This window comes from Saimiri boliviensis, chromosome 15, assembly GCF_048565385.1.
Source record: "Saimiri boliviensis isolate mSaiBol1 chromosome 15, mSaiBol1.pri, whole genome shotgun sequence".
NCBI classification, from domain to species: domain Eukaryota; kingdom Metazoa; phylum Chordata; class Mammalia; order Primates; family Cebidae; genus Saimiri; species Saimiri boliviensis.
The window spans coordinates 20,556,613-20,570,750 of NC_133463.1; the positions used below are offsets into that span (position 1 = coordinate 20,556,613).

General features: G+C 36.1%; 1 protein-coding gene across 1 annotated transcript in view; it reads left to right on the plus strand.

Moving 5' to 3' along the window:
* PREX2 (phosphatidylinositol-3,4,5-trisphosphate dependent Rac exchange factor 2) overlaps positions 1-14,138 on the plus strand; it is a 306,754-nt gene that overhangs the window by 194,692 nt on the left and 97,924 nt on the right. The window contains exons 33-34 of the mRNA XM_003942900.3: positions 1,460-1,562; positions 9,139-9,282. Coding sequence (XP_003942949.1) covers positions 1,460-1,562; positions 9,139-9,282 — 247 coding nt within the window. The remainder of the gene's footprint in view (positions 1-1,459; positions 1,563-9,138; positions 9,283-14,138) is intronic.

A 14,138-nucleotide genomic window follows, 5' to 3' on the forward strand; every position in this document is an offset into this window, starting at 1 on the left:
TGCTGCTTCAAAAGGATTTATTTAAGAAAATGGTTTAATAAGTATTTATTCAGTACTTACTGTATACTGTGCACTATATTAAGCATCACACCAAGGTACAAAAGTGACAGTTCTTCCAACCTCTTTGTGTCTCCATGCTGCCCTCTTTTGGGGTCTTGGGGCTACCTCAACTGATTTTTTTTTTCCCAGAATGGAGATTCTTTACCATCTCCTTTGTATTCTACTAATGCTGCCCCCAAATTTGGCTATGAGCTTACAGCAACTTTAAAAAATGCTGTATACAACATGTTAAACTAACTGTTTAAAAGAATCATTGACTTCTTTTTTTAAGAGATAGAGTCTTGCTCTGTTGCCCAGGCTGGAGTGCAGCAGTACAATTTTGGCTCACTGCAGTCTCAACTTCCTGGGCTCAAGCAATCATTTGACCTCAGCCTCCCAAGTAACTAGGACCATAGGTACCCGCCACCATACTCGGATAATTTTTTTTATTTTTTAAGAGACAGTGCCTCACTATGTTGCCCAAGCAGGTCTTGAATTCCTGGGCTCAAGTGATCCTCCTTCTTCAGCCTCCCAAAGTGCTGAGATGACAGGTGTGAGCCACTGTACCTGGCCATTGACATTCTTAAAGAAACAAATATTACCTTCAGAAGATAAGCTATGAATGGCAAAGTTAATTATATTTTCATGACAAAACTATTAAAATAAATTGTAAAGAATGCATTAAACCGCTAACGGGAAAGCCAGAATCTAGTACCAGAAAGGTGACATCACTGAGACACACACTGACTTTGTTAATGTGTGGACCTGACTTGCCTTAGCTATAAAACTATACGCTATAAGAATGAGATGAATGATTAACACAAATCAAATCTGATGCTCAAAAGATTCTAGACTAAGATGCCATGAAGGCACTTGAGGTGAAAATGATTCTTGCTCCAAAGTTCACTGGAAGTCAAATAATCACACATTAAAATTGATTTTAATCACAGTTACTAAAAATAACAAATTGAAAATGAGTAAGTTATCTCATTATAAAATAGGATGGCCATTATGTAGTTTGGCTTTTAAATAAAACAACATTTTTGCTCTTCAGGTGTTTTATTTACAAGATTTTAGAAGTTTAGAGGCAAATAGCATGCTTTTTGTGTTTTGTAAATAATAAATGAAATTAATATGATTAGAATCTAGCTGCAAAATAGACTGAAAAATGTGTGTATAACTATTTAAACAACATAGAAAAGGAGAAGTATAAAACTAGAAAAAGAAATATAGCTTTGGAAGATTTGTTCATTCCATTTTGAGCAGCAAATTATTAGAGAACTCTTTATAATTTTGTTTTGTACCTGTATGTAAATAAAACACAAGTGAAATTATTTTTGGTCTCGATTTACATTATGTTGTGTTATGTTATATTGCTGTATATCATCTTGTATTATATATTGTTTTTCTTTCTTTGTAGACAGATGAACAAGCCATGTTAGAAGATACACTGGTTGCACTATTTGATTTGGAAAAGGTTTCCTTTTACTTTAAACCTTCAGAAGAGGAACCCCTGGTTGCAAGTAAGTAATTAGGTGTTTACAAAATTTATTTGGCATCGAATAACTATATATAATAAAACTTTGATATAAATATATAAGTATTTTATGAATTGAATGATTGAAATGTATCCTTTTGACTTAGCAATTTTCTATCATTAAATCTGACAAAGGCAGTATTTTAAAAGTTATACATTCAGAGAAGTAGCAATACATATGGTTTAATGTCCACATCTTTTAGTTTCTGTAAGTTATTTTCTACTATTTCCACATTCACATAAATACTCTTAAAATATATCTATCAGTCAAAGAAATCTTCTGCAGTTTGTTGTTATTTTTATATGTGTCTTGGTTTTTCAAAAATATGAGTATTAGGCTAGAAGGTATAAGCTTCAGGTTTTATTTTTTACATTACTAATGTCTAATACAATAAATAAGGACTCCATAAATTTTCATTTGACTCATGATCTGACTTAAGATGATAGTCATTCATTTATTCATTTATAAAATACTCCTTAAATGCAAAATAATTTTATCATAATTTAGAAGGCAATTATGTGAAAGATACAAAGGGAAACAAAAGAGAGCAAAGGCTACCAATGAAGGGGTAGGCTAAAGGTTGCAGATAATGAATGGGGTAGAGAGGAATCTTTACCTAAAAGAAGAGTAGAGCTCTGAAGAGGTTGAGGGAGGGAGTTGTGGAGGTACTGGAGGAGCAGTGTCCCAGGCTCCTTGAACTCTGAGGCTGGGAGCAAACATGGCATGCTGTCAGGATAGCAAGTTGGCCTCCGTGTGTGGAGTGGAGCAAGTGAGGGGAATGGAACAAGAGATGGGAACGGCAAAGAGGCCAGACTATACAGGGCTTGCCAGCTGTTGAAAGAGCTTTGCTTCCTAACCATGCCATTGAGCAGATGAATGATGGGATGTGGCTTCCATATTAGAAGGCTGTTTCTGACTGCTGTGTTAAACAGACGATTCTGGGACCAAGGGCAGAAACCCAGTGATCAGTTAGAAAGCTACTGAATGACCCAGGTGGGAGAGGATGGTGACTTGGCTTGGAGGGTAGCTATGGAGATATTTAAAAAGAAAGAAACATCAATGCTTTTTAAATTATGAAAGTAGATAGAACAATATATGATTAATGTTTCATTTCCTCTGATGAATGAGGAAGAGAACAAGACGTACAAAGTTAGAAATTTAGGTTGTATTTATTTGAGGATTTTTCTGGTAGAGGGTATTATTTGATAAGGATAATATCATTTGAACATATTGTGTGGTTTTATGTGGATATGTATAGAATAGGATATATTTTCATTTACTTGAATAATGTGGGCATAGTTTTGCTGAAGGCAGAGAGAATTCTATTTTCATGATATAACCCAATATGTTGTTTAAAATTTTGCCTGAAGAACTGTAAGTTCACAGGAATACTGTTTTCTGTGGTTCTCCTATGACATTATTGGCAAATGGTCTGTTGACCAAGTAGGAGAAGAACCAGTATCATCAACTTGATAAAATACTTCCTTATTGCATATCCACTGTGAAAGATTTAACTTTGGAACACATACTAAATATACAAAATAATTGAGACCATATAAGTAATCAGTCTGCAAATGTAGATGTCACTATGCCAGACACACACATTTGGAATATATTTAGCAGTACATTTTAATGTATCTCTTCAAAGTGTAACCTCAACTTCTGAAAATAGTTCTCTAGCGAGAGTCTAGTTCCAATGCTGCACTACTGGACACAAGAACAATGATGATAGTAATATAATTCTTATTTTAAGTTGATGCAGGAAATAAGAAAATTATTCTGTATTCAAGGGTCATCACATCTCATTTAAGTGATGTAAGAAAAATGAAGCTTTATTATGTATTGCATGTAATCTGATCTTTCTGTCACCTAGATGCAGAGGAGTCAGAGTCACTAATTAATTCCATATCATTAGGATGGTGACTAGTTGGCTGCATGCCTTTGAGGGAGGACTAAGTACAGAGAGGGGGGAAGCATGCAGTTGTAAAGACATCACTGGCTTTGAAATCAAGAAATCCAAGTTGAAATCTTGGCTTCATTCTTATTGTTAAACATGAGAACTACAGCTTTCCCTAACTCACAGGGTTGAGGGGCTTAAATAAGATAATGTATTTGAAAGACTCTAGCATTACATATGGCTATGCTAGTATTCAGTAAGTATTTGAATCCATCCTTCTTATTTTATTACTTTGCATTCTTTTCAAAAGCTATATTTATAGCATCACCTATAATCTTTTGTATCAAAAGAATAATAAGATTCTGAAGAATTATGGCATGCCAAGCAAGTAGAACTCAAATGTCTTGATTAAAGACAGTTAACTTTCATTGAAGAAATAATTATTAAATATATATAACATGTTAGGTACTGAAGTAAGTTCTAGGGATATCGTAGTGTGCAAATGAAACAAGGCTATTTTTTTTTTAGTGTAGAGCTTAGACACTGATGAGAGATATAAAGAAATAAATGGGCAATTTGACCACTTCAGTAATAAAGGAAATACAAGGTGATTCCCATGTCTTATTACACAATTAGTGAAGGCATAATAAACTAGCTAAATGGTAAGTTTGTCTATAATTAAATTTATTTTTTGGAAAATATGCATCAGTTTAGGAGAACAATGAAATGACAGCAGGTCTTCTCCTTTTCAATGGTGATATGGGTATAGTAGTTAATTATTAGAAGAATGAATATGTTTGGGTCCCCTTAGATATTGTTATATAGGCCAGGCATTATGCCTGGAGCTGTGGATGCCATCATGGATGAGATAGGTAGGTTCCTGTCTTCATGGAGCTGACAGCCTAGTTGGGAATAAGAAATCAGGCATCAATAATAAATGAAGAATAAATAATAAGAAATCAACATGAAGATAAGACTGTGTTAAGTTCTACGAAGGAAATAAGCAGATACATAAAGAAAAAAAAGGTGAGGTGGCCCTTCAAGGGGTGACTGGAGGAGGACTCTCTGCAGAAGTAGCTTTTAAGCTAAGATCTGGAGGACAAGAAAGACCCAACCCTGCAGAGAGTCAGGGAAGAGCAACCCAGGCAGAGGGAACTAACAGCTTCCTAGTCAAAGACTTATTTTCAAACTCCTGGGCCCATTCAATGATTAAGGCTATGTTTACAAGAATGGGATGATGCTATTGAAACTCCTCTCTGGGATGAATCCCTCTAGAGGGTGTGCTACCAGAGACCTTTTCCTCTTGCAGTATTGGTTTTGAAATTTTAAAATATTATATAGTCCTAGTTATCAAGTTTGTTTTTATAGCTAATAAATATCCACAAATAAAAGGCAAGTTTTCAACTCCACGTTAGTATTACGCATTTTTTAAAAAGACTTTATATTTTTAGAGCAGTTTTAGGTTCACAGCAAAATTGAGAGGAAGGTACAGAGAGTTTTCATATCCCTGTCTCTACACAAACACAGCATCCCTAACTATCAGTAGCCCTTACCATAGAGGTACTTTCTTAAAATTGATGAACCTATATTAGCACATCATAATCATTCAAAGTTCATAGTTTACATTAGGATTACTCTTGGAGCTGTACATTCTGTGGATCTGGACAAATGTATAATGACATATATCCACCATTATAGTATCATACAGAGTATGTTTACTGCCCTAAAATCCCACGTGGTTTGCCTATTCATTCCTCCTCTCTCCCACTCTGCACCCAACCCCTGGCATCCACTGATTCACTTTATCCATAGTTTTGCCTTTTTCAGAAAATCACATAGTTGGAATCACACAGTGGGCAGCCTTTTCAGATTGTCTTATCTCACTTACTAACATGCATCTAAGCTTCCTCCATGTCTTTTGATGGCTCGATAGCTCGTTTCTGTTTAGCACAGAAGAATATTCCGTTGTCTGGATGTATCACAGTTTATCCATTCACTTACTGAAGGACATCTTGGTTGCTTTTAAGTTTTGGCAATTATGAGGAGTGGTTATAAATATACATATGCAGGTTTTTATGTGGATATAAGTTTTCAGCTGCTTTGGGTAGATACCAAGGACCATGATTCCTGGATTGTATGTTAGGAGTTTTTTACTTTGACAAGAAAGTGCCAAACTGTTCTCCAGAGTGGCTGTGTACATGGAGACTAGTGAGAAATACAAAGGCATACATGAGCAATTTGACCACTTTAATGTTAAGGAAAGTACAAGCTACTCCCCATATCATAATTAGTGAGAGAGGAATAAGCTAGCTAAAGAATTAAATTTCATATAATGAAATTTACTTTGTAGAAAATCTGCATTTTTCCTTCAGTGATGAATGAGTGTTCCTATCTCTCCACATCCTTGCCAGCATTTGGTGTTGTCAGTGTTCTGGATTTTGGTCCTTCTATGGGTGTATGGTGGTAGCTCAGTACTGTTTTAATTTGCATTTCCCTGATAACAAATGATATAGAGCATCATTTCATATGATTATTTGCCATCTCTATACCTTTTGAGTGAGTTGTCTGTTGAGGTCTTTAGCCAATTTTTAAAATTGGTGATATAGTTTGGATGTCTGCCCTTACCCAAATCTTATACTTAACTATAATCCCCAATGTTGGAGGTGGGGCCTGATGGAGGCAATTGGACCACAGGGATGGATTTCTCATGAATAATGTAGTGCCTTCTTCTGGGTACTGTCTTCAGGACAGTGAGTTCTCATGAGATCTGGTTGTTTAAAAATGTGTAGCACCTCCCTGCTGGCTCTCTTGCTCTTGCCATATGATGGCCTGATACCCCTCTGTCTTCTGCCGTGATTACAAGTTTCCTGAGATCTCCTCCGAAGCTGAGCAGATGAGAGCATCCTGCTTTCTGTACAGCCTGCAGAACTGTGAACCAATTAAATCTCTTTTCTTTATAAATTACTCACTCTTAGACATGTGTACAGCAATGAGAGAGAGAATTGACAAATACAATTGGGTTGTTTTCTTCTTGTTGAGTTTGAAGAGTCATCTGTGTACTTTGGATAACAGTCTTTTGTCAGATGGTGTCTTTTGCAAAGATTTTTCTCCCAGTTGTTGCTTGTTTTCTTATTCTCTTGACACTGTCTTTTGCAGAACAGAAGTTTTAAATTTGATGGGATCTATTATTTCTTTCATGGATTGTGCTTTGGTGTTCTTTCTAAAAGTCATCAGTATATCCAAGGTCATCTAAGTTTTATCTTATGTAACCTGTCAGGAATTATATAGTTTTTCATTTTGTATTTAAGTTTATAATTCATTTTGAGTTAATTTTTGTGGAGGATGTAAGGTGAGTGTCTTGATTTATGTTTCAGCATGTAGATGTCTGGTTCTTCCAAAAACATTTGTTGAAAAGACTATCTTTGCTCCGTTGTATTGTCTTTGCTCCTTTGTCAAAGATCAGTTGACTATATAGTTGGACTACTTCTGATCTCTGTTCTATTTCATTGATCTATTTGTCTGTTCTTTGGTCAATACCATGCTGCCTTGATTACTGTAGTTTTATAGTAAGTCTTAAGGGATTGTCAGTCTTCCAACTTTGTCCTTCTTTTTCAATATTATGTTGGCTATTCTGGGTTTTTTGCCTCTCCATATAAACTTGAGAATTAGTTTGTCAATATCGAAGAAATAACCTGTTGGGATTTTACTTGGTGTTTCACTGACACTGTGGATCAAGCTGGGAAGAAATGACACCTTGAAAATAGTGAGTCTTCCTATTCATGAACATAAAATATCTTTCCATTTACTTAGCTCTTAAATTTTTTTTCATCAGCTTTGCAGTTTTTCTTATATAGATCTTGTGTATATTTTATTAGAGTTATACCTAAGTATTTTATTTTGGGGAGGTGCTAATGTAAATGGTATTAATGGTTGTTAATTTAAAATTCCACTTGTTCACTGCTGGTATATAAAAAAGCAATTGACTTTTGTATATTAACCTGTATCCTGCAACGTGGCTATAATTGCTTATTAGTTCCAGGAGCATTGTTTTTTGTTGATGTTTTTCTTTCCTAATCTTTACAGTTCCTTTTTTCTTCTCTTGTTGTATTGCAATAGCCAGGTCTTCCAGTATGATGTTGAAAGGAGTGGTAATGGGCTGGGTGTGGTGGCTCATGCCTATAATCTCAGCACTTTGGGAGGCCAAGGCTGGAGGATCACTTGGGCCCATGAGTTTTAATGCTCTTAGCTTGAACTTCACTTTAATGTACCTTGTAATTTTCATTAAGTTTTAGTTCCTTAATTCCAAATATGACATCTTCATTTGTTTTATGTTAGTTCTATAATATGAAAATCCAACTGTTGTATCATTATCATTATTTTCTTTCAATAACATCCATTTGTTAACATAGAGGTTGCCTATATTGATGCCAAAGATGAAGGGTGTGGAATTTAACACAAATTAAAATGTATGTAAGAGACAGTGTTTGGAAAGGGAAACTAGAGGGTACAAATATTTAGTAGGTATAAATCTGTATTTTTTTTAGTGTCCATGGTTCTTTTTTTTCCATATTTTAGAAACCAGAAAAAAGGACTTTCCCAATTATTAAAATGCTATTAATTTTCAACCCTTTGGCTGAAAAACCTGTTCATTCCCTTTCCTAAATTAAATGCTTCGTGTCTTCATTAAAAAAATAGTAACAAAACAAAATAAGTATTTTATCTAGCATAAAGGAGATAAATAAATATTAATGAAATGTCTCCCATATTAATATGCAGAATTAAATAGATAAATTTAACAAGGAGCCTGGAATCTGTGATCATAAATGCCATTTAACCTTGAACTCTACTTTTATATACAGTTTTATTTCAAGAAGCAGGTTAGAAGTTATAAATACTGAGTGAGGAACATGTATTAAATGCCTTCTACATTTGTTTGTCCTTAATTTTTAACTGATTAGTGTGACTATTCAGCCTTTTAGGATGATTTTACATTCTTTTCTAATGAGACTGAAATATTTGTCATGGCTAAATATCATAAAATGGAGAGGATTTATTATAGTACTGTGAAATACTCTTACTGCATTTTAGTTTTCAAGTTGATTGGGGTTTTTTAGGTAATTAAATTTCGGATCTTTCGAAATAGCTCCAAGATTTGGGGCAATTTTTAATGGCTGTGGGCATCAACAATGGATAATACATTTATGATCTGGTGCTCAGGGAATAGAGCTTGCAGAACCCATGCTAATTTTGGTAGTGGTTGCTCTGTTACTCAATTTCTTGCACACTACTTAAGAAGTATACCCCAAGGACTCGTTCTGACTAAAATGTGAATGAAGCAGCTGCCCTGGGAGATTTTGAATCCAAACCATGTGCAGCTAAACACCTTATTTAGTTAAGTGAGACATCTGGTATGTCAAAGTGTAACAAAGTTTCACATTGTGGAATTTTTTAATACAGTAACAAATGCATTGCTTTAGCTAATGAGAAACTAATTTAATACTCTTCACTGAATAGCACTGTATGTTGAATCTCAACTTGATAAACATAATCACGTTTGATATGTTGGTGTCTAGTAATTCTCAGGATTCTTTTTGAAGGTTAACAAAAGTACCATCTAGCATATCCTTATGTTAGGAAGTAACATACTGTTAAATGTCATTTTAGATGTTCCTCTTACATATCAAGCAGAAGGAAGTCGGCAAGCTCTGAAAGTTTACTTCTACATTGATAGTTATCATTTTGAACAACTTCCTGAACGTTTGAAAAATGGAGGAGGATTTAAAATTCATCCTGTTCTTTTTGCACAAGGTAAACTGTTTTTCTTTTCATGCCTGCTATACTTAAATTATTTTATCTTTATTAATGTTTTTAAAAATGTGATTTTAACCATCAGGACTTTTAAATTAATTCAAAAATGTCCTCATAGTATTTAGCTAATATATTTGCTTCTGGGAATGTTTATTAAGGAAATAATCATGTATAATTTAAATATTTATCACATGCGGTTGCAGCATTATTTATAATGGAGAAAAAAGACATGAGTGAAGTAAATAAACATAAAAAAATTGAGTTAAATAAACTGCTTCAGTAAGTTAAATTATGGTAAGGCTATTACAGTTGCATGGTTAAAATATTTTATGAGATATAAAAAGTTTATATATGCATCCAGATTGTTAAACAGAATTTATTTAGTCTCAATTATGTCATACATGTATGTATACATGTACATATATATATGTTAAAAGTTTTCAGTGTCATTTGGGTGGTTAAACTGATGTTTTTAAAATTCTTCTTGTCAGTTTTTCTTTTTGGTCAGGAAGTATATATTTCTTTGTAATTTTGTTTTTCCAAAGAGTGACTATTAACATCTGCAGTAGAATAAATTAAGATTAGCATGAATACAAAAATTCTTGTAGTGAACTCTGTTTCTGAGGGAAGGTCTTGAATCTTTTTTGTTTTGAGGTCATAAAAATGCTACCCAAAAAAGATCAGAAATCTTGATTATTGTGGAATGTTCTCTAGTCTATTATTTCCTTCCACATCCTAAAAAGTGCTTGTTGAGGTCACAAGATTATGTCAGTTTCTTTGGATGATACCATAGGGAATTTAATTTTTTACTTCTTTTGAGTCTTTAAGAACTGCATTGGTTTTGCTGTAGAATTTTAATGCTCTAATGAAAAATGGGAAGAGTAGAGGAATAAAATCCATCTATCTATATAAATAAAGAATGGACAGGCATATAAAATCTAAATTCAATACTGAATGAAAATTTTGCATTATACCATGATATGGTTCAGCTATGTCTCCACCTAAATCTCATCTTGAATTCCCATGTGTTGTGGGAGGGACTTGGTGGGAGGTAATTGATTTGATTACCAGCATGGTGGGTCTTCCCCATGCTTTTCTCATGATAGTGAATAAGTCTCATGAGATCTGATGGTTTTAAAAATAGAAGTTTCCCTGTACAAGCTCTCTTATCTTGTCTGCCACCATGTGAGATGTGTCTTTCACCTTCCACCCTGATTGTGAGGTCTCCTGAGCCATGTGGAACTGTAAGTCCATTAGACCTCTTTCTTGTAAATTGCCCAGTCTTGGGTATGTCTTTATCAACAGCATGAAAACAGACTAATACATACCACACGCATATTATTTTAAAACCCTGAATTCAGTTACTACAGTATAAAAACCATGACCACCCAAAATATACTTGGCAGGAATACATTTTGATAGATGAAAGTTACAGTGAAGCGATGATTTTAGAAGTTATTAGAAGGTATTTTCATTTCCCTTTGGAGGACTGTGATTTATAGACAGGGTTAGTATAGGTAATCCAAGATTCTAAAATTTAAAGGAAGAAGAAAAAAAAAGAAGCAATGGGCAAAAATGGACTTTGGAGACAGGTTAGAAGAATAATTTAATCTAAAATATGTTGGGCCAGGTGTGGTGGCTCACACCTGTAATCCCAGCACTTTGGGAGACTGAGGTAGAAAGATCACCTGAGATCCGGAGTTTGAGACCAGCCCAGGTAATATGGTGAAACCCCATTTGTACTAAAAATACAAATATTAGCCAGGTGTATTGGTGTGCGCCTGAATTCCAGCTACTCGGGAGGCTGAGGCATAAGAATTGCTTGAACCTAGGAGACAGAGGTTGTAGTGAGCTGAGATAGTGCCACTGCACTCCAGCTTGGGCAACAGACTGAAACTCTGTCTCAGAATAAATAAATAAATAAATAAATAAATAAAGTGTTAAAAACCATTACAGGGCTAGATAGTTTGAGAAGATAGGGACAGATGCTGGTCTAAAATGTTAATTTTACAGGGTTTAGCCAGGACTTAAAATTGTTAAAGACTCTCCATTTCTTTTCATTTATTTCTCTCTTAAAATGGTGGTGCGTGCCTATAATCCCAGCTACTCAGGAGGCTGAGGCGGGAGAATTGCCTGAACCCAGGAGGTGGAGGTTGCGGTGAGCCGAGATCGCGCCATTGCACTCCAACCTGGGTGACAAGAGTGAAACTCCATCTCAAAAAAAAAAAAAAAAAAAAAAAAATTAAAAAAAAAGCAAAAAAAAAAATGTTGTCTTTGAAATTATTACTGAGATGACAGATGACACTAAGTGTCTTTTAAAAGCATTATTACATCTGTGACACATCAGCCATAAATAGCTGAATAATCATATCCAACAGCACATATACACACAGGCAAATATTTTGCAAGCAACCTCTATTTTATAACTTTGGCAAAGGCCAATTTAAAAATAATCCCTAAATATATATTATTTCAGTGAATACACTATAGCTTTTAAAATGTAATTTAAAGAAAAGCTATAGCAAACATTAGGTTTTGGTATGCTCATTGCATTAAAATGCGAAAAAATATTTGAATAAGCAACAGTAGAAATACTGCTGCAGTTGAGGTCAGAGATAGGTAAAGAAGATGGGAAACATTCTGTCCCATTAAAAATCTGTCAGTGATAAGGTTGTTTATTTAAAGGGGATGCAGAGGTTCTTCTGCCTTTATAAAACTCCCATGAGGAATCATTAGCAGCTTAGTATTCATCAGATTGAGAGAAGCACAGGAAATTCAGACCTAGTTTCAGCAGAGATTACCATCTGGTAATTGAAGGCAGTGGTAAATGGAAGAGATTCCAAATGGCATCTCTTCCTGGAATGAAAGTTTATTCAAAGTGTTTTACTTCTGTATATACATGACTCTTTGCTAGCAAATAAAAACATAGAAAAAATGGATGAATTTGAAATTTTCCTGGGAAATTTACTGAAGTCAAACCTCCTAAAGTTATCTGTGGGACCACATACTTAGAGTAGCACAGGAAGCAAATGTGTCACCCTTGTCTCATTTTCCTTGCCTCCATGGAACCCTGGGAAAAGGAGGGCACAGTAGTCCATGGGACGTCCTGCGGAGACAGAACCAGCTATTAGATCAGGAATATCAGGGTTAGAAGTGATGAGGGTTGGAGGCCAGTGTGCATTGCTGAATCCAGAACTGCAGGAAAATAGGAACCTAGGCAGACAAAAGTGCTACAGATTTTCAAGGTAAGGAACACAGAAACAGCTGGACAGGAAAGTAAGCACAAAGCATAACCAACCAAAATGCTAGAATGTGCCAATCACACTAAAGCAATCTTCTGGCTGGTATTCCTAAGTGCTTCCTATAGGACAGGGAAAGCTGTTGGGATCCCTCAGCCCTTGGTGAGATAAAGCAAACAGCTATAAGTTGGCAGAAAATGAGAGTACAAAGAGGATAAATATTCAGGGTCACTTCTCTACCCACTCCCCACTGACTACTTTTCCTGTCTCTGTCAGTGGTGCTCAGTACTTAGCTGCACATTAACTATCTTAGAAAGGTGTTAGGAAATACCTAGGCTCTGCCCCATGCCAAATCAATTGAGGCAGAATCTCTGGAAAGTGGAGCCCAAATGCCAGGATATTTTAGAAGCGAAAAGGTGATTCTGGAGTCCACCAAAAATGAGAAACCACCCTAGGTCTGTGCGGATTATGAAACACTGTGCAATTATCCAGCTAATCTTTAATTAGACTAATTCATCTTACAAATGTTCAGCATGTCTAGATTCTGAGGAGCTAAAGCAAGGGGGTCAGGAACAATGTAAAATGTTTCTACATTGTTAGATGTATTAGGATGCAGGCTGTCCTTTGAGGGAGGTGTGATTCTGGTGGGATAGTTTTCTTCAGCAAAGAATGGAGAGTGAACAGCTGAGAGATGTCTTCTGCAGCAATCACAGCAGCTGGGCAATGAACCCAACATTTCTGAGAGAGGATCCAAGCCACTGGCTCTTTGAGCATCCTCTGTAGTCTATGCTTTGCACCTGTCAGACCCATGTCTTTGTTTAGGGACTGGGAGAGACTTCCAGGACTTCCCTGAGCCTCCTTTCTGGGGCAAGGGGATAATTTAGGAGAGAAAAATTAAAAGAATTAGCTGTAGCCTATGCAGCCCCAGTTTGTCTTATGGCTGCCACAGATTCTCATTTTTCCCTCTTCTGCTATCCATTGTAGGTTAGCCCCACCCTCTGTCTGAACCTCTCCTGGTTTCTGTGGCTAATCTGTGGCATGACCAAGACCTTCATCCCTAAGGAGCTTGGTACCCTGATTACTTTACCCTTCTCAGTCCAGGATTGCTGCAGTTGTCCATTTACCATCAACTTTGTGCAAGGAAGTACTAAGAGGGACCCCAGCAGATACCGGGGTGCTAAACATATTCCTTCTGGCTCCCATTCTGTAACAGTTGCCTTACCTCCTTCTTACGATTAGGGTGGAACAGCGTTGCTGAGGTGGCGATTGCTCTTCTTGGCTGCAGGTGCCTTGGAAACCCACAGGCCCAGTGTTTCAGGGAATGGAAGTTTGCATTCCCCAAGGGAGTCACTGCAACTGATGCATTTGCTTCCCAGGGCTGCCCTGGCAAGTTACCACAAACTGGGTGGCTTAAAACAACAGAAATGTATTCTGCCACAGTTCTGAAGGTCAGAAGTTGGAAATCAAGATAGTGTTAGGCCATGCTTCCCACTTCCTCTTTGGGCCTTTGGTGTCTGCCAGCAGTCCTTGGCTTTCCTTGTTTTTTGGCAGCATAGCTACAATCTTGGCCCCTATTTTCACAGGGTCTTCTCTCTGTGTGTGTCTGTCCTGTGTTTA